This window comes from Oreochromis aureus, linkage group 3 (genome assembly GCF_013358895.1).
Source record: "Oreochromis aureus strain Israel breed Guangdong linkage group 3, ZZ_aureus, whole genome shotgun sequence".
Classification (NCBI taxonomy): Eukaryota; Metazoa; Chordata; class Actinopteri; order Cichliformes; family Cichlidae; genus Oreochromis; species Oreochromis aureus.
In genome coordinates, this window is record NC_052944.1 from 55,505,647 (window position 1) to 55,526,514 (window position 20,868).

At 36.9% G+C, this 20,868-nt stretch overlaps 2 protein-coding genes across 4 annotated transcripts; both read left to right on the top strand.

The window, feature by feature from the left end:
* Positions 1 to 309: 309 nt before the first annotated feature.
* Positions 310 to 9,179, top strand: LOC116311629 (L-amino-acid oxidase-like). 3 transcript variants are annotated; one of them, XM_039604945.1, is made up of 9 exons: positions 310 to 3,356; positions 3,541 to 3,654; positions 3,972 to 4,023; positions 4,590 to 4,813; positions 5,792 to 5,904; positions 6,049 to 6,250; positions 6,713 to 6,781; positions 7,184 to 7,320; positions 8,069 to 9,179. In XM_039604945.1, the coding sequence occupies exons 3-9, from the start codon at positions 3,999 to 4,001 to the stop codon at positions 8,874 to 8,876; spliced, it is 1,578 nt and encodes a 525-aa protein (XP_039460879.1). In that variant the 5' UTR covers positions 310 to 3,356; positions 3,541 to 3,654; positions 3,972 to 3,998; the 3' UTR covers positions 8,877 to 9,179. The 3 variants fall into 3 exon arrangements, with proteins under 3 accessions (XP_039460879.1, XP_031584661.2, XP_039460885.1); XM_031728801.2 differs by having other exon boundaries at positions 310 to 3,654; XM_039604951.1 differs by lacking the exons at positions 310 to 3,356; positions 3,541 to 3,654 and adding an exon at positions 3,689 to 3,781.
* A 298-nt stretch (positions 9,180 to 9,477) lies between these two features.
* Positions 9,478 to 15,772, top strand: LOC116311630 (L-amino-acid oxidase-like). Its single transcript, XM_039604934.1, has 8 exons — positions 9,478 to 9,545; positions 10,163 to 10,222; positions 10,784 to 11,013; positions 11,965 to 12,077; positions 12,181 to 12,385; positions 13,059 to 13,127; positions 13,244 to 13,380; positions 13,991 to 15,772. The coding sequence occupies exons 2-8, from the start codon at positions 10,192 to 10,194 to the stop codon at positions 14,790 to 14,792; spliced, it is 1,587 nt and encodes a 528-aa protein (XP_039460868.1). The 5' UTR covers positions 9,478 to 9,545; positions 10,163 to 10,191; the 3' UTR covers positions 14,793 to 15,772.
* Positions 15,773 to 20,868: the final 5,096 nt, after the last annotated feature.

Sequence of the window (20,868 nt, forward strand, 5' to 3'; positions counted from 1 at the left end):
ACCTTGAGTTCCAAATGAAAGTAATTGTGTCTTTTTTGTGGCTTCTCCAGGATGTTACAGTGTCTGCTAGTGTGCTGTTCTTGATAATGAGTAGAGGTATTAAGATGTGGCACTTTATATTGGAAGGTAGACCCGACAATAATACATACAGAAAAAAAACCCAACAATGATATGACCCCCTATGAGCAAGCACTTTGGCGACAGTTGGAAGGAAAAACTCCCTTTTAACAGGAAGAAACCTCCAGCAGAACCCGGCTCAGGGAGGGGCGGGGCCATCTGCTGCGACCAGTTGGGGTGAGAGAAGGAAAACAGGTTGAAAGACATGCTGTGGAAGAGAGACAGAGATTAATAACAGATATGATTCAATGCAGAGAGGTCTATTAACACATAGTGAGTGAAAAAGGTGACTGATGAAGAAACACAAGGCATCATGGGAGTTCCCCTGCAGCCTACACCTATTGCAACATAACTAAAGAAGGATTCAGGGTCACATGATCCATCCCTAACTATAACTAAGATGATCAGGTCACACCCACTGGGGCCTGAACAGGGAACTTCTATGGTGTCTGCCACATGTTAGCAGAGGATCGTTTGGATTGTGTACATTGGAGATTGATGCTTCAGTGGATTAAGTATTTTCCACAGTGGTTTTCTGCAGAGCTTGGAGGGTGGGTGAACACCTGGGGCTCTTTGTGTTTCATCAACCTGTTTTGCACTGTAGTAGGGCAGAAACCTCTTGTTTGCTTGGCTGTTTCCCTATTAGCAATGCCTTGTGCATAGTCTGCAGTGTTAACATAATTGGTAGGTGTCAAAGTACCATCCACATGAATCCCGTTATATAACGTTATGATGTTATTCAAGGTATCTAAGTAACTCACTGAACTTGTCTGTGCTTTCAATGTTGTAGATTAACGGGGTGTAGCACTGTGCGTCATTTGGTCTGCACAAAAAGGGTAGATGGCAAAAAAAAAAAACAAGTCCTACTTGCACCAACTGCTTAGATCATGATTTTTTTTTTCAGATGTGCCCTTACAGATGAAGGTGTCCTGTCAGCATGTGATTGTTTTACATCCTGTTTCTCAGACGTAAGACATGAAAATCTCACGGTGGGTTTTGTTCTGTGGGTTTCAGCAAAGACAGAAGCAGGTTCTCATAAGGCATCTGCACATGACATGCCTAAATATAAAGGACAACTCAATACCTAAAGAAAATATATTAATATATATTATATGAATTCATATATTAATTCACTGCAAATCAGTGATTTTGACTGATCTGTCATTTATATAGTTGTGTAGTGTATAACAATGGCTTCATGATTACCTGTGTATAAAGGTGTGTCTTTATTTATTGTATCAAAAACTTGCATACTGTAGTTTTGATTGTTTTTTGTTTTTGGAAGAGAGTGAAAAATAAAAATCCTAGCTTGATCACTAATGAAACCTGTCAGAAGAAAAATGTACATCAATACATAACTATTTCAATGATACTGAAAATGGAAGTGAAAAAATGGTTTTATGGAAGATCCTGTGATCCTTAACCATCCACACCAACCACACACCCAACCCAAAATGATAGTTTCATAGTTTTTCGTTTTCACATGAGTAAGATATCGAAACCCTCAAAATCTCAACAGAAGGAGTTTTTAGTTTCTCAGCAGTTTTTAAGACCTAAACGTAAGTTTGGGGTTTTAATTACTTTAAATTAATAGTCTTATTCGGAGTATTTTTTATCATTCAAGAATTCTCATGGTGTGTAGCACTTGGGTCCTGGGTTCAAATCCTGGCTGGGTCTTTTTGTGTGGCTTTTGCATGTTTTTCCCATGTCTGCATGACCTCCCTCTGCAGTCTTTCTCCACGCATAAAGTTATGTTAATTAACAATTCTTCATTGAGTGTTTGCTCTACAGCCAGATGACAGCCTGTATGGACTACCCTCTGCTTTTTGCCCTATGACAACTGGATAAGTTGACCCTGAATTGGATAAGCAGAACAAAATTGCACCCTGGTATAGGAAATTGCATCTCAGTGGCATGTCACCATCCCAAGTTACCACAGTATATGTTATTATAAGTCATTAGTGACTTTTGCCTAGTTGTTTTTCCATTAAATCACTCTCCTACTGATCATAACAGTTCATCTGCATTATGTACTCACTTGATGATTTAATAATGAGATGTGACACTTCTAATCTTTGTTCCCTGTGCAATACCTGCAAAGTGTGACTGCTAATATATCTCCTGATTGAGCTTTTAGAGGGCCAGGACTGACTCAAAGGTCAAGATACATACTGTGTGTGTTCAAGAGCTGACACAGCTCAGAAAGCCCTGTTGTCACAGTTAGTAGTTTCGAAAAGTAAGATCATCTGGTTTGTATTTGGTACATGTACGATGTAAGAACATAAAAGTGCTTACACCACCACACTGTGGAGGGTAACTTTTGTTTGAGATTAAAAAAAAAACATGTCCTCCATCAGCTAAAATACATTTTGGTGCTGGTGCATGATTTAGGAATGGAGCGGAGTTCAGGACATAAATTTCAATAAGCACACTGTCTGAATGAAACAACTATGGTTTGCAACTAGTTTTGGCCATCATCCAAAACTCCAGTTTTGGATGATGGCCAGGTTTTCTTTATTACTAATTTTAGGGGTTGATTTGTTGTTCCACTGGATGCTTTCTTATAAGCTTTATATCAAAGTTCAGGTAAAACACGCCCGCTATTTAGTCTTGTTTATAAGTATAGTAAGTAGGTAATGTGTCCTGCATTAACCAAATTCCTTTTTCGTATGGTAATAAAGTTTAGATGGTCCTCTGTTTTATGCATCCTCTAATTTTTATTGCAACCTAATGCCCTTTTTTGTGGAGCATTTTCTAGTTTTTTTAGTTTATTTGGGTGATATCTTTTCAATAATCTTTATTTTGTAAGTCTGCCTTCAAATCTCACCATAAAAGAAAATTCCCTTTGAAAATTCCACTGGAAATTACAAAATGGTGCAGCAATAAAAATATACTTGTCACACCTTCATCTGGAAACCACAGCACATGTGACACAGTGAATGACAAGCATATGGTTAGCAAATAAAATCCAGGATTAAACAATCAAAGAAATATAGGTTTGCTTTACTTTCACTTCATTTGTGGCACAGTTCTTTTGACTTTAAATGACCGTTGACCTGATGGATGATTGTTGACTCGATGACTTGATCTAACCAGTTTGTCAAGCCCAACTGATTCGTGTCTGGATGTTTTTCACAGCAGTCAAATAGGTAAACGTTTCCATATGAATGAAAGCACATAAGATGCTCGTTCACCTTAAGTGACTCCAACTGCACATGTGATGTTTATGCTCCTAACAGGTAAGAATTTATTATACTTACTTGATAGATAGAGTCATGAGTCATCTGACTCAAATTCAGAGATGAATTGCGAGATGTGCTATTTACAAAATCTTTCTGATGTTGTCAGTTAAAAAGTCCATTATTTAGAAATTCAACGGAAGGGAGGTCCCATGAATCAGAGTCCTCTGCTTCTCCTGAACAGAATCTCTCATCTCCACCAAGTGACGCACACTCCGCAGTTAGAGCACAAGTGCTTGACTGGACCAGGTGCATCCAGGAGAGGGCTGATATCCCAGCAGGATCCTGCCCCTGTAAGGTAGGTAGACACACCCACACACCGCAGCAAGCACACCGATGAAAAGGAAGAGCGAGAGAAAACAAAGTGGAGGGAGGAAAATTGCTGCAACGCACTTGAGGACTGTGACAGATAAATACATAGATAGGTAGATGACATTTGCTTAAATCAAATTCAGATATTGAAGCTATTATGCATTGTTTCAGGGGACAGTGGGGGATTAGGTGGGGGAATGCTTTATTTCATTTGAAAGAGAACTCAGTACTTTCCAAGACTGAAAGTAATGCTACAAGCTGTCATGGTGTGTTTTTCTCTTCCTCTTCTGTCTTTTCAAATAGCGTAAGAACATAGCAACAATAACTAAGATGGATAAAGTCCAACGGAAATTATGTGAGTACTAAATTAACCCCACGATTTTTTTTCCCCTTTATTGTTTCATTTCATTTGAAATGAAATGACTGAGGCTGTGGCTGCTGAACAGCAGGAAACCTGTTTTGTTAGGCAGTTGTGAATCCCGGTATCTGTCTTGTAAAAGTAAATATGTTTGAAAGTACAATACTTAATCAGCTGAAAGTGCACACTCCCTTTCTTCAGTTCCTCAAACACATTCCTGTCTGCGGTAATGATTGAAAAGTATTCTACTTCTGATTTTTTATGGGTTTCATTCACAATAATCACTCCATTATTACTTCAGCAGAAGTCAGTTTCTTTTTCTGGACTTTCCGTGAAACACATGTGACACTGTGACAGGAGGAACCTTACCCATTCTTTTGGGGCAAAAAATGGTTACTCTAGCCTACTGACATAATGAGACAATGTCTGTGATGCAATCAAATAGTTACTCAACTAGACTTTGAGTCAATAGGATTTAGCAATTTTGTCTGTTGCTTAAAAAATTGCTTTCCTCTTGTATTGAAAGAAGGAAAGAAATATTTTACCTTTCACTGTGTTTCCAGGTGCTGTCACTGTGTTGCTGTTCACTGTGTACCACAGTCACACAGCAGCTGCCCGGCTGAAGGAACATCTGGCTGATTGTCTGGAGGACAAAGACTATAATGAACTGCTGCAGACAGCAAAGACTGGTCTTCCACACATAAATACATCTCATCATGTTGTTATTGTTGGAGCTGGAATGGCTGGGCTGACAGCTGCCAAGTTACTGCAAGATGCAGGACATAAGGTATATGTATCACACATATATCCTAATAATAAGAATCATTTAATGTAATGGCAATCTAAATGCAATGTTAACTGTCAAATCAAAGATATTTCTGAAGATTTACAACCTGTAAGAAAACAAAAAAAGTGCAAGTTATGTTTTTCTAACAGTGTAAAATTATAACATTTTAAAAACATTTTAGAATGCCATAAGTTTACACTTTAAAAACACAGTTACCTTTATGGGAATTTTGGTATCATGATTCTTTACTTCCCCATTTTCTTTTTTCTGTACTATTTCCATGAGATTCACAGCAAAGTTTCTCATCAAAAACAATGCCCACAACACCCATCCATGGCTCACCACAACTGTCAGTGTCAAAGCCTTCATATAACATTGGGCACTTCAATTCTCCATCACTTTTCTAATTTTTTGGATAAAGTAATAGTTCATTAGTTGCTAGTGTTCTACTCAGGAGGAGCAAAAGCAGCCTTTGTTTTTAAGTGTTGCATAAAACTTGGTACTTGTAGTAAAACTTAAAAAATAAAGTAGATCAATAAAGAATAAATGGCAAGTAATAAAACAAACATTAACATGTGTAGTTAGAATAGTGGCTACAAAGACGACTGTATTATCAGTATGATTAATATAATAGAAGCAATGGCACATAACAAGTAGCAAAAACATTAACAATAGTTCCCTAAAAGTTGATTCTGTTCATCTGGACGTAGCGCTTAGTGGGAGAAACATTTCGTCACCCATCCAAGTGACTTCTTCAGTCTCAGCTGACTGCAGGTTTGCCCAATCTTATAAACAGAATCAACCAGGAACTTTCATCTGTTACGAAATGTGTAAACATTTACTTAACCGATAAAAAATATGCATAACAATCATAAGAGTCCATCTTAAAGTCCATCTGTTATTATGGATAATTTGCATAACAGTCATTATTCTAGTGGCACTATGGTGTTTCTAATTCTAATTCATGTGGTTGTCAAGGTAACTGTTGTAGAAGCAAGTGGCCGCATTGGTGGACGGGTTGAAACCTACAGAAATGAAAAAGATGGGTGGTATGCTGAACTGGGGGCCATGAGGATCCCAAGTTTTCACCGGTAAGTTTTAACTTTACAGATTAAGTCCACTGAAGGCTTGCATTAAATCAAAAGGAAAACCTCTCAAACATGTGTTTTCCTTATCTTTAACATCGGGGATCGTATATATCTAACTCTACTGCCACTGACCTTGTCTTCCTACAGAATTGTGCAATGGTTTGCTGACGACCTAGGGGTCAAATTGAATGAATTCATCATGGATAACCCTAACACCTTTTACCATGTTAATGGAAAGCGGAAAAGAACATTTGCAGCACAAGCAAATCCCGATGTACTTGGGTACAATGTGTGGCCAAGTGAAAAAGGGAAGTCAGCAGATGAACTCCTTCAACAAGCTTTACAGAAGGTGAGAAAAAAGGAAGAGAGTCAAACCTCTCTGGCATAAAAGAGTTGGATGGAGAAACATGCAGTAGCTAATTCCTCCAGTTATTTAATTTGCAACCTTTGCAAAAATGGAAACCTTTGGTTCCATTTTTACAAAGATCATTATTGACCACATAACTCGTCACTGACCACTAGCACAAAAAAAGGGAATCTTAGAGTGGTTAGTGATACATGAACATGTATGTTTCCTTGAATTTTAAACTGTTCAAATCATTAAAGCGGTTAAACTAAATTAAGCACACTCAAATGCATTTAAACATTTTCTACTTAACACTACGTAACATGACAAATGTTTTGACAGAAGATATTCTGAAATGTCAAAGCAAGAAATTAAAATTGATTTCATTGTAAAAGGAATCAGTGCAATAAGTAAGGTTCTGGACTTTTTCCATATAAGCAACTGTTCTTTCTCCTTTTTTGGTAGGTAAAGGATGAGGTGGAGGCTCATGGCTGCTGGGCTGCACTGAAAAAATATGACCATTATTCCGTGAAGGTATAAATCATAATGAGATAATGAATTGTAAAATGAGAACAGTCCTGGTTGACTAAATGAATCATGAGGATACATTCTGAGGAATCAGAGTACTTGCATTGGCATTTCTAAATGTTAATCATTGAAATGATTGCCACATTTTATTACAAATAAGGGTATATGGATAACATAAACTAGTAAAAACACATTAGTAAATATTTATTTTAATAAAAAAATACTTACATCATTTTACTTTTTAACCATGAATCACAAAACTGAAAGAGGTGGTTGTAATTGTTACAGCACAAATGTGTGTCAGTGTTTGGACACTAATCTTTGCAAGTATAACTAGCAAAAACATTTAATCAGATGATATTAATGTACATCCTGAGTTCACAAAATGTAATTGTTTGTTGCTAATAGGAATACCTGAAAGAAGAAGGAGATCTGAGCCCCGAAGCAATGAGAATGATTGGAGAACTGCTCAACGAACAGAGTCTTATGTACACTGCACTTAGTGAGATGATCTATGACCAAACTGACATCAGTGACAGCACCAAGTAAGCCCTGACAACTCCTCAAACCTTCTTCATGTTTACATTTATGTGTAAAAATATAATTAAAATGTCTTTATTATCACCCAAGTAGAGCTTACAACAAAATTAAGAGTGCTTCTCTACCATTTGGTCACAAAAAGAGACACATGCACACATGATTAATCCAAGCAAAAACTAATTTAATGATATATAATAGCTTAAATGTGCTTTTTAATCATTCGAGCCATTTAACGTAGCAGCAAAGGCTTCAAATATAAAATATATGTTATGTGTCTGCAAACAGCAACTGCAATTGTTCATGTCTTTATGTCAAATATAAAAAAGTATCTATGAGTTTTCAGTGCAAGCAAGCAAATCAATAAACAATGGTAACATCCAGAAAACACAGAGCAGTTTAACAGTCATTTGGAACGACTTGTTTTGACATATCCTGCTCTTTTTATGTAAGCACTTCACTATGTTTATCGTGAGGGCCTTACCTTTGCCGCAAGGTATAGAGCACTTATCATCACAAAGCACGACACTATAGCATTGTGATGACTGAACTTGTTAGAACATGCTGCAGAAGAGATGCAAACATTTAACGTGATCCAACACCTACACACACGCAATGAAGTGTTTGCTTCTGCCTGCTCTGAACAGTTCATTAGAACCTAAAAATGGAATTGTAGAAACTGTACATGTAAATAATTTTCTACAGATATTAACTGCAATAATAATAAAATGTTATTTTTATGTCTCTTTTTTATAGGTACTTTGAAGTGATTGGTGGGTCTGATCTTCTCCCCAAAGCTTTTCTTACTGTCCTTGATATCCCTATTCTCCTGAACTCTAGAGTCAAGCGTATCAGTCGCTCACACAAAGGAGTCATTGTATCATACCAAACCGGACAACAGTCCTCTCTTACTGATCTTCAGGCTGATGTTGTCCTAGTAACAACCACAACAAAAGCAGCTCTTTTTATGGATTTTATCCCGCCTCTGTCCCCCAAAAAGATGGAGGCACTGAGGGCTGTCCATTATGACAGCTCCACTAAAATCCTCCTCACTTTTAACAACAAGTTCTGGGAGAACGATGGTATCCGAGGAGGAAAGAGCATCACAGACGGGCCTACTCGTTTTATCTACTATCCCGGCCACAGTTTCCAAAAAAATAAGACCATTGGTGTCCTCCTGGCATCCTACACCTGGGGTGATGATTCACTACTCTTCCTAGGTGCAAGTGATGAAGCCCTCAAAGAGCTGGCTCTGAGCGATTTGGCAAAGATTCACGGTGAGCAGGTCTGGGATTTCTGCACTGGGGTGGTGGTGAAAAAGTGGAGCATGGATCCTTACAGCCTTGGTGCCTTCGCTCTGTTCACACCCTACCAACACTTAGAGTATGCTAAGGAGCTCTTTGAAAGTGAAGGCAGGGTCCACTTTGCTGGTGAACACACAGCCTTCCCTCATGCTTGGATTGAGACGTCCATGAAATCTGCAATAAGGGCAGCAAAAAACATTAACAGAGCTGTGCTGCTGAAATCGGAGTCAGCTAAATGTCGAAAAAGAGATGAACTCTAGGGTCTGACATATTTAGTCTTTGACAATCTTCAAAAGAAGGATCCTTAAACCACTTATCTACTTATTACAAGCCAATCGAATTAGCTAAGTGACAATACTAAATATTATTGTTTCAGAGTTTACAGCTTTTTATCCTTTTGTTAATTGATCTCTTTTTTTGTGCTGTACTACTCACTTTTAATATAAAAGGCCTTGGTAAATTAGTGGTGATAGAGATATATTATTAAAAATTGTATATGTATCAAAGACTTTTTGTGATGTAGCATTTTCACACAATAAAGTGGCAATGTTACACAAAGTTAATGTCTAAAGTCTCATTCTTTTCTTTGTAATAATCAAACCTGCTCAAAGATATACGTCCTGCATGTGGTGCCACTGAAAACATGTGACTTCTGGAAAGACGTTTGTTTAGCAAATGACAGAATGATAAAAGATTTAAAGGAAGTTACATTTTTCTCATCATAGGACCCAAACAGTGGTTGTATATCATCTGACCGCATGAGACAGGGAAAAACTGAAACCAAAACTGAAGCCTCATTTTCAAAAGAGGCGGGGCAAGCCTGTCCTGTAGGATGGGGCAGTCAGGTGAGTAGTATAAACAGGAATGAACTGAAGTGAACGGCAAGGAGGAGACACGAGTTACATCGGATTAGCAAGTTCTTTTAAACGGTAATATAGTTTTATGTCTGCTTGGTAAAAATAATACTTGTATTATATGTGTGTAGGTTTTTCATATTTTTTATGCTTTTTAAAAGATGATTACAAATGACTTTCTAGACTTTTTTTTATTACAAAGTAAAACAAAATGTTTATAGATTAGATAAATGCAGCACCAAATGCATCAGTTTGTATAGATAGATACAAAACAATAAAGCAGTTAGAAAAGTGAAAGTATTTGAGGAATTTTTCCAAGTTATCTGCTGCACTCCTATCTGTTCTTTCAGGATTTGAGCATGCATGCGGGTTTATGTTGATGGATATCATATAGGACACGGATAGTTGTGTTCTCCTGTCCTTAGAAAGAAAAGAGAACACAAAGTTTCTTTGTAAATAGTCTAATGAATTTTCTCTGATAACAGAATAAAAAAAATCAGCAGTATTACAAAGCACTGGCAGAAGTGAAAGTAAAACTACAGCTGCTGTGGTAAAATTTTTGGATATAAATGCTTCCTCTTTTTGAAATTCACAAATATGAAGATGAAAGATAAAGGTACTGTATGGAGATCCCAGTTTCTATTTCTCATTCTAATTCTGTTTTTCGTCTTGTTCTGTACTTGCTGCCAGAGACATAAGGAAAACCATTGAGCAAAGTGAGATGAAGCCACAATTCGCCAAGTGGAAATTTTGTGAGTAATTCTGGTGCAATCTTTAATTTTGGTCTTGAAAATGTAAAAACTCCTGTAATGTTTGTTTTTTTGGGTTTTTTTTTTAATGTGTAATGATTCTGAGCTCCAGAGCTCTTCTTGCATAGTTTGCTGTTCTTTGTTGAGTTTGTGATCATCATTAAAATGTGGATACCACTTGGTGTCCTGAAACACTTGGTGTTGACATTCTATAATCCCAGGAAGTCATATATAGTCTTATATAGTGCTTTTCTACTCTACCCGAGTACTTAAAGCTTTTTACTGGATTTACCTCATTCACCTATTCACACCGTTTCATACAAGAATATCATTCTATGCAATTTGGGAATTAGGAAACAGAAATACTTTTTTGTTTCAATTAGTTTTTTGCACATTCATCATACATTATGGCTCAAAGTTATTAGTAACTGAAATTGTAACTCCACAAACTTAAATGAACTTATATGGATTATGTAATATGTAATGTAATATAATACGTATAATATGTATGTTATATGTTATTCAGAACATAAAAGTTTTAAAGTTTTCTCTTTTTATCTTTAGTCCATTCAGTTGCCATCAGTGTGGTGCTGTTGGCTTTGTATCCCACTGCTGCTGTTGCCAGCATGAATGAAGAGCTGGCTAAATGTCTGGAGGATGACGATAATTATCGGCTCATGGACACAGTGAAGACTGGCCTTCCCCAGATCAAGAAGTCTCATCATGTTATTATTGTTGGGGCTGGGATAGCTGGGCTGACGGCTGCCAAGCTATTGGAAGGTGCAGGACACAAGGTACATGCAACATTTGATATGTGTATGCTAGTTATGTTGTTTGTTTTCCATCCAGTGAAGCACTGCCATCTGCAGGTTAAAAAATGTTGCAAGACAATGTTTTAATTAAAAGTAGAATACATCTGTTCCAGTGATATCATTTTTATATTTAAAAGTGTTTAAAATGTAAAATCTTCCCTTACTTTTAAAAAGACAAAAACATTTAACACATTTTTTTTTATTCATGCCTAATTATTGTATCCAGTCAATGCAATTTTCTTTTATATGAAAATAATCTCCAACCCCAAAACATAGATGATTTTTAAAAATACAAGAATAGTCCACTTCACACTATGAGATTCTGGATCCAGAAGGATAAGGAGTTAGTTTGTGATATTTTCTTGAGACAATGAATTCTGATATCTCCTATTTCAAACATTTTAAATTTTGTCCGCTCTTGCAGTGGTCCGAAAGGCTCTGTTAAAAAGTTCTTGTAAATATTCTCTTTAAATATATTTTTTAAGAGCCTGCTAACAACCATACAAACTTTATCAATCACATAAGTTGTGTTTTGGGCCTTAGTAGAAGTAATTTCATGTCTGAATTTGATACAAACGTCTTTGGACTTCATGTTTCTGTAAAAACCAAAAGGTGCACCGTAGTGAAATGGCATGGATGAGGCATTTTTAAGATTCTTCTGAGATCAGAATGTGATTCGAGAGTGATCAGAGACAAGAACAAACACAATTACCTGTCAACCTTTCTCATGTTTTTTTAAGCTTTCATTTACACTGGTTATAAATAAAGTCCAAATGGCTTATGTACAACACTCCTGGATCATTACGTATGTCTAATTCTCTGGATTTATAACAATATTGTATGTTTCTAGATGTTCCAAGATAGAACAGCAAAAATATACATTTCCCACAATATTTTTGTTTATTGCTTTTACTCTTGAACCGTTGGATTAAGGTAACCATCATAGAAGCTAGTCCTCGTGTGGGAGGAAGGGTGGAGACCTACAGGGATGAAGAAAATGGCTGGTATGCTGATTTGGGTGCAATGAGGATACCAAATAACCACAAGTGAGTAAAAATAGGTCAAACATTGTCAAGTTTTGCTCTCAAAGGACCAGTTTTTGTACTGCATTATAAAAATTAACAAGCGAATGACCTAATTCTTTAACAGCATCGTCCGCTGGTACATCAAAGAAATGGGGCTCAAGCTGAATCCATTCATCATGTATGACTCCAACACTTTTTACTTGGTTAATGAACGGAACAGGACGAGGACATACGCAGTGACAGCAAACCCCGACATCCTGAATTATACACTGCCAGAGAGGGAGAGGGGGAAATCAGCTGACCAACTGTTGTGGCAGGCTTTGCAGAAGGTATGTAAAGATGTAGGAGGAATTCATGGCACTTTTTATACAGAGTGATACCATAGCAGAGCTGTCTATTAAAAATACAACAGATTTAGCAGTTGTCCTATAAAATATTAATTTAATGCATTTATGCACTCCGTGGACCCTATGCCGTAAATGCAAGTGTTGAGTTATCCATGCAGACACATACTCCACATGGTTATCCCACTGTTACTGAAAAGTAAAGTTAACAATTTCTTGTCACTTCACACTAACAAGTAAAGGCAAAAAAAGCTCAAAAGATTTTTTTTAAGTTACTTAAAGGTTAAAATGCACAAGAAGCCAAAGAAAATGTACCATAACGACACTTTTCAAAGACCAATTAAATGCAAATCTTAGCATGTGAGCTGTTGAGTTTTTTAAGATTCAAATGGGCAATGCTTTGTCTTCATGTTTGTAGGTCTTAAATATTTGACAAAAGGTGTTGTAGGCTCCTAATGGTGTACCAGGTGTTTTACCAAGACTCAACTGGAACAGACTCCATTCCTGTAACGACTCTATTGGATGATGTGTTATAAATATGGACTGAATGCAATGCAGACATCTGTTGTCAATAAAATTGCAATACTAAATGAGCTGTGCTCTGACTTTGCATAAAGGACCACTGGAAATAACTTGTGTATGTATCTTTTCTTTCAAGGTGAGAGATGAAATTAATGCCCATGGATGCAAAGCTGCATTTAAGAAATATGATCATTATTCAGTGAAGGTAAAGTGCAGAATCATCTTCTGAAATCGTGCCTGTTATGATATTAGGTCGTTATTGGATAACATAAAAAAATAAATTTACTAAAAGACCATGTACCACCTTCTTTTTTTTTATAGGAGTACCTGAAAGAGGAAGGTGGTTTAAGTCCAGAGGCAGTGGTTATGATTGCAGAGTTACTGAATGAACAGAGCATGATGCATCTGGCTCTGACTGAGATGCTCTACGTGGAGAATGATGTCAGCGACAACACAACGTAGGATTATTAGACGTAACAAGGAAGTGATGGTAGTCATGAACAATGCAAAGAAAGAATGAACAAATCTTATTTTTGTTCTTGTTTTGTTCACAATCCTGACCCAGTACAATGTTCTAGTTGGATTTCCTCGATTGGATTTACTTATAAGCAAATTCTTAGGGAATCTCTCACAATTCCTGTTGAAAATTATACTCATATCAGCTACTCACTTAGTTTAATGTTATAAAATTCAATCACAAAGGAAGCACCCAGTTTGCTGTATATATAACATTTGAAACTAAAAACAAACAAGCTGGAAACAAATATGAGGTTATAACCATGTCCCTGTGATAAAAAACCCACCACAAAATACTACAACTGTAAAATTGAACATGATAGGGTAACATCAAAGTAAGTAAAAACAGAGAAATGTGATGGTAAATATAATTTACTTACACAGTAGAGAAATGTTCCTCTATTCCTAAATGCTGACTACTAACTAATCTCCTCTTAAATTCAACTGTTTATATCACCACTGCATAGTCCTAAGGTCTTTGCACTGATTCTGTACAAAGGCTCAGGCTGTATGACATTCACAAAGTTTTCTTTTGTTTGTTTGTTTTTTAAGGTATGATGAAATAACTGGTGGGACAGATCTCCTCCCCAAAGCGTTTCTCTCTTTCATTGATGCCCCCATTCTCTTCAACTCCAAAGTCAAATTCATCAGCCAGTCAAATGAGGGTGTAACCGTGTCATATAGAAGAAAGGGCGAGTCAGCTTTGACATACATTACTGGTGATGCCGTCTTAGTAACAACCACAGCCAAAGCTGCCCTCTTCCTGGATTTCAAACCACCTCTCTCCATCCAGAAAATGGAGGCATTGAGGGCTGTCCACTATGAAAGCTCCACTAAAATCATTCTCACCTTCAAGAGGAAGTTCTGGGTGGACGATGGCATCCAAGGAGGAAAGAGTATCACAGACCGGCCTTCTCGTTACATCTACTACCCCAGCCACACTTTCCCAAGAAATCAAACAATCGGTGTGCTCTTGGCTTCCTACACCTGGGCTGATGACGCCCAGTTTTTACAAGGTGCAACCGATGAAGACCTTAAAGAGCTAGCATTAAAAGATTTAGCTAAGATTCATGGTGAGCAGGTGTGGGACCTCTGCATTGGGGTGGTGGTGAAAAGGTGGGGCATTGATCCATACAGCTTGGGTGGCTTTGCTTTCTTCACGCCATACCAACACATAGAGTACGCAAAGGAGCTCTTCAGAAGTGAAGGCAGGGTCCACTTTGCTGGGGAGCACACAGCTTTCCCTCATGCTTGGATTGAGACATCTATGAAATCAGCTATTAGAGCAGCTAAAAACATCAACAATGCTGCACACGAGGAGTCGGCTAGAAATCAACATCGAAATGAGTTCTGAAATGTCAAATATGTACTGTAGGCTAAACAGTTTTACTGAAGCAATATATATCCATTTTGTGATGGGGTATTTTATTTGACAAATGTCACAAATAAGAAGCTGTTTCTAAAAGGTTTTTATTTACAGTTCTAAATGTTGTTAAATATTATTCACCCGGTTTCCAAAACAGTAAATACTGGTTTATGTTGCATTTTTGTTATCTGTTGTCTGAAATCATGTCAGGCATTTTTTACAATTCTTAACAAAATTATCGTATTTAGCGTTATGTTTTATGATAATTTCAGTCCATGTCTGTCCAATTCTGTCCAGAAATCTTGAAAAGGGGCTCATTGAATCCCTTCTTTTAAAGAAAAAGTCAGAACTGTGCAACCTGTAGTACTAGTAGCACTACTCTCTAGTGTTTTCTTTGCAGTTACATAACTTTGTAATGACATTTCAAGGCAGAGCTAACACTATGTAATACTTTCAATTTAAATGAAAAATACTTTATTTAAACCCACGGAGAAATTAAAAAGTGTGTGTTTTTTAATCATTGGAACCAAGCTGTTAAAGTGTGTGATTTATAGCACTGAAAATGTTTGTTTGAAACCAACAGCAGCAATTCTGACTTGTAACGTGCACATGTGAGGTTATCTGTTTCTTGGATCACCATTGTGGATGTGATACTGATAACAGTGCTTGTAGTACAACAAAGAAAAACAAAAACAAAACCTTGAAATATTTTTATAAACAACAGTTTGTTATTATTTCAAGCTTATCAATTAACAAATTAAAGATCAATTAAGCACACAGAAGTATTAACATTAATTAGCATTTTTAAAAATTTCCAATAAGTCTTGTTCCTCTTTTTTTTTGTAATTCTCTGCAGTTTGTTAAATGAAGCATCCACCTGTTCTCATTTTAATGTTCCACTGTGTTTACCATCTAGACAGCAGTTTTCCCTGAAGGTACTTAGCATTAAACAAGAAACAGAGAAATCATAGCATTGTTCAGTTCTGGTTACTTTTTTTGTGTCCAAATGTGATAAGACCACTCTAATTATTCTAATCTAATTACCCGACTCTGACTTAATGCTGATTTTGTTCGAATATCTGGGGGGGGGAGAGTTTCAAAAGAGGAATGTGCATCACTTCCCACCGATGCAGCAGGAAAACATGAATATCCATTTTTTTCTGAATTAATTTTCTAACATGTCAAAAATGAGCCGATGGAAAGGTTTGGGGCAAAGGCTGCTCCTCTGGTGTTACTGCTATAATGTCTAACTATGGACTCCCTGGGCGGCATCTTCAGATGTGTTTTCTGCTACTTGCAAAAACTAGAGCAAGTAACCCTGAATGTTCATTGGCACCGTCTTTTATACCCATTTTCCCTTTGCCTCCCCCTGTCTGGACATCCAATTCATATTGTGAACTTACAATTACTCGATGTCCAGCTTCACGTTATCATCCTCTGATGTTTTTTGCATATATGATTGAAAACAAACTTTAACTCTAAACTTTAAAACCACATTGATACATGTTCTTCTTTTCTATGTTGTACTTTAAAATGACATGTTTTTAATTCCGCACTTCACTTCATGGTTCACTCATTTTACTTTCACTTGAATTAGATTTCTCATCAGGTCATTCTCACATGACAATCCACATTCTTCAACATCAATCTCTATTTGATTTAAATATGGTTGTAATCTGACAAGAGCACAATCATCATAATCCAAATACTACATTAAGAGGTTAAGAACAGAGGTGACAATCAGCATCTCTCCATGCTAAGAAAGACCCTGTCAATACAATGTTTTCCTTGAGAGTGTTGATGGAGAAGTATAGAGAAGGGTAGAAGTTGTTGCAATCTTCCTTTGTGTGTCTAAAGAAATCATATGATAGTGTCCCAAGACAAGCACTCTGTGATTGCATGAGCAAGTCAGGAGTGAAAGGAAACTAGCTGAGCCTGGGGCTGGACATATGACAATGGCAGTGACAGTGGTGAGCTGTGCTGTAGGAGTTACAGATGGGTTCAAGGTGGGGATGGGATTATATAAGGGACGACTAATTATTGTTTCCAATGGTGATGGACAGGTTGAGAGGTGAGATCAGGCAGGAGATTCTATGGACTATGATGGTTGCAGACGTCACTGTGATCCATAATGGGAGAAGAGACCAGGTGGAAGAGTCTGTGAGAGGTGATGCTGCCACTGGTAACATCCAATTATAGCTACACAGTATTAATTACTACTAAGGTATTAGTTTATATCAGTGTCAGATTATGAATAATGAATTAATAATTTCTCAATGAGGTTGCACAAAATGTTATTTAGAAAGCTTTTAATGGTTCATTGTATCATTTAAAAGTTTAAGTAACAAAGCATTTAAATGGACTCTAATAGATAAACAAATTATAAAATGATTTGGTTGTTTGTGAGAGAACCTTATAAAACATTTACAAATGATCACAAAACAATGAAAGTTTATGTTTTTCCTTCTTTTCATTTATGGCACAGTTCCTGTACCATGAAATGACTGTTGACCAGATGGATGATTGCTGACTTGATGCCAAGTTTCCCTTTTTTCTTTAAATGAAAATGACACTTAGCCATTTAGTCACTGTGAACTGGTTCATGCTTGGCTGTTTTTTTTATGTCAGTTAAATGAGTAAATGTTTCTATATGAATAAAAGCACATTAAGAGGCTTGTTAATTTCAAGTGATCTGACATTTATGCTCCTAAACGGGTAAGAAATTGTTATACATATAGTTAGATTTATTCAATTTTTCTTCCTTTTCTCTGTCTTTACAAACAGTGTAAGCACAAAAGTAAAACGTAAAATCATGTTTGAAAGTACAGTAGTTGATTTGCTCCAAGTGCATACTCCCTTTCAACAGTTCCTTAAACACATTGCTGTGTTAAGGAACTGTCTCAGGAAGAACCTGACTCTGACCCATGGTTTTGGGGAATAAGTGATTCATCTTGCCTAATCACACAAGTGAGATAATGTCTGTGGAAGTGACAAAAACAACTAGTTGCTCAACGAGACTTTGACCATATAACACTCTGTATGACTTTGCAATTTTGTTAGATGTTATGTTATGTTTTGTATGCCATGATAAGCGGCACTGTTGGTGTTCTGTTTCTCTCGCCTTTCAGGTATATAGTCCATCTATTGACCCATTCAAATGTAATTTGTACAGATCAATTGTCTGATCTGGGCACATTAGGCCAATTCACTGAGCAAAACCAGCCTTTGTTTTTAAGGTTTATATAAAACTAAGCATTTGCTTGTGGTAATAAATAAACAAATTTAGCATCGTAGTTTATCGAGGTTAGTTGGATTAGTGATTACCAAAACTGTTGTACTAGCAGTAACAGAAGTGAGATTAATAGTAGTAGAATGGTAGAATTATTGTAATTTTTCTTTTACTAATGTTTAGTAAAAGAAAAATTACAATAATAATACTGCGGAAGTAGTAACAATTTAGATGTTATTAGTCCTTAGCAACCACAGATAATATTTCCTAAATAATACAAGATTTTTTTTTTTATTTTTTTTTTTTTAATTTTCTGTCAGTTGCTCTCTTAATCACAAGTATTCAACACAGCAGGAAGCTCTGCATATGTGTTTATGCAACTTGTCACAGCAGATTCTTCAAGGTAATTGTATCTTCTTTTCTGGGTGTCTGTAGGTCAGGTAGAGCAGGTCACCTGCTGGAAGGTTTATGGTTCAATCCTAGTCTGCTCCAATCTGCATGCCAAACATCCTTGGGCAAGATATTAACTTGAGGTTGTTCTCCAAAGCATCCATGTGAGTCAGTGTGCACGCTAAATATTGTAGCGGGTCAGGGCTGTTTGGGGTTCTGTTTTTACAGTTATGTTTCGTTGTCATGTTGCCATGGTGACAGGTGAGGCGCTCTCTCGGCGACTGTGTGTTTTCCCGGGTGAGAGAGCGCCTTTTGTTTTGTTGTTGTTGCTGTGCTCTTGCCGCGCTGAGCAGTTAGCTAGCGGCAGTGTTCTTCTGGCAGATATAAATAAATGGCTGTGCTCCCTGGCTAAGATGGCGGGGAAGCAAGACCGAACGAAAACTCTGTCTCCTCCTTGTCTGAGCTTGCCACAATATAAAGCACTTAGGCTATGTCCACACTGATGCGTTTTCATTTGAAGACGCATCATTTTCTCTCCGTTTTGGCCTCCCGTCCACACTGAGACGCCGGTTTCCTCAAGGAAAAATGCAGCCTTTTGAAAACGCTCTCGAAAATGCATACATTTCAAAACAGAGCTGTCCCGTCACAGTGTTGACACTCGAAAACACAGACTTTCGGAAACGATGAGGCATTTTAGTCATGTGATGCAGTCATGTGACCAATTGAACAAAGATAGTTGTTTTGATTGCTCTCAATTTTGACAGGCTGACAAAGATTAATATTAGTTAATCAGTTAATCTTTTTTAGGCTGTGAATAGCTTTTCTTCAAATTCTTTAATTCTGACAAGCTTTTGCGCAGGACTGGAACGTAAGCGTCTTCGGCCAATTCAATGTGGACGCACATTTTCAGACAAAAATGCCGTTTATCAAGTGTGAACGTAGCCTTAGTTTGACCTAAATGCAGACTGCAGAGATGTGACTTCAACTCAAAACCAGCTTTATCTGCTCAGCTGCAAAACCATACAAACCTAAACTGAGAACTCTAAACACCTGGGGAAACACAGGGAGCGACACACAACCAGGAGGGAGATTGCAACACAGGACTGAGGGAGACGCTGGCATAAATACAAAGAAGGATAACGAGGGAAGTGCGAACGCAGCTGACATGAATTAACATGATGCCACTTTTTACCATGTTAATGGATGGCAAAAGATGCCATTTGCAGCACCAGAAAATCTTGATGTCTTCTAGTAGAGGGTGCAGCCAAGTGAGAAAGGGAAGTTTCCAAATTCCACTACCCTTTGGTTCCATTTCTTTAGAAATCATTGTTGACAACATTCCTGGTGACTGACCACTAGCACAAAAAAAAGGATGTTCCAAGTGATCATATGTCTACATCGATGTGTACACTTATTTCTGCATTTTTATTTTGTTAAATATGAACAAAATTACAGCAGAAGTGCTGTAAAGTATCTGGCCAGAAAGAGAGGACCATTGTTTTAATTTGGTAGTTCAATTAAAGGCATCGGTTAGTTAAGAGTGAGAGGGGGGGAAATGTGTTCATATTTTCAGTTTTGTCTTGTAATACAATATTTGAAATTTAAAAATGAACAAACCAAACGCTACATTGTCAGGAATATTTGTGGGTGTTTTCTTTGTGGTTTCTTTTTTTTTTTTTTTTTTACTACTTGAACACTGAAGTGGCCCTCCAATGAAATCACAGCTCATTTAAGTTTGAGACCCTGCCTTAGGTGAACTACGATGCTTAAGAGTAACCTGAGAGTATTTTTTTACACTATAATGGCCCCTACATCTTGTAAATTATGGGAATTTCATTATAGTGCCCATTTCTGTAGCCAGTAGATATTTTTCTTTCCTTTTTTTAGATTTAAATTTCTTTGTGGTAAATTAAGCATTTTCTAGTCTAAAAATGAATAACAGGTATGGGCAGAAATTTGTGCCATCAGAAACTGAATGTGAATAAGTTAAATTTGAATTTGAATTACTCGGATTGAATCTGAATTGTAACTTGAATGAAAGCTTTTGAAAACTGAATTTGAATTAGTTTAATTTGAAATTGAATTTATGGTTTGAAAATGAATTGATTTGCTTTGAAACTGCATTTTATCCTTTAAAAATTCAGCTCTCGAATAATTTCACTTCTCACCATTCAGTTTCAGTTCTACAATTCAATTTCAGTTCCAAAATTCAGTTTTTTGGGACTTACATCCGGTTCCGGTTCAAGCGCAGATTAATAGAACTACAGACTGATAGCGTTACTGATGGATTCTACAGCGTCTTGAGCTGAATTAAGACTTCAGAAGTCATTCGTCATGTCGAATGACCAGCGGATAAACTCTCAGGTTGGTAATAAATGTATTACATGTATAAGAACAAGCGTCATGTTAACAAATGATAGCCGTACAGTAACCTTTATGCTTATT

Excerpts from the sequence above, each read along its gene's own strand:
- LOC116311630 (XM_039604934.1), top strand. The coding sequence starts at position 10,192 with ATGAAGCCACAATTCGCCAAGTGGAAATTTT. Across the intron at positions 10,223-10,783 it reads ATTCGCCAAGTGGAAATTTT|TCCATTCAGTTGCCATCAGT; the intron begins GTGAGTAATTCT and ends TTTTATCTTTAG. Across the intron at positions 11,014-11,964 it reads TGGAAGGTGCAGGACACAAG|GTAACCATCATAGAAGCTAG; the intron begins GTACATGCAACA and ends CGTTGGATTAAG.
- LOC116311629 (XM_031728801.2), top strand. The coding sequence starts at position 3,999 with ATGGATAAAGTCCAACGGAAATTAT. Across the intron at positions 5,905-6,048 it reads AGGATCCCAAGTTTTCACCG|AATTGTGCAATGGTTTGCTG; the intron begins GTAAGTTTTAAC and ends GTCTTCCTACAG. Across the intron at positions 6,251-6,712 it reads TTCAACAAGCTTTACAGAAG|GTAAAGGATGAGGTGGAGGC; the intron begins GTGAGAAAAAAG and ends CTTTTTTGGTAG.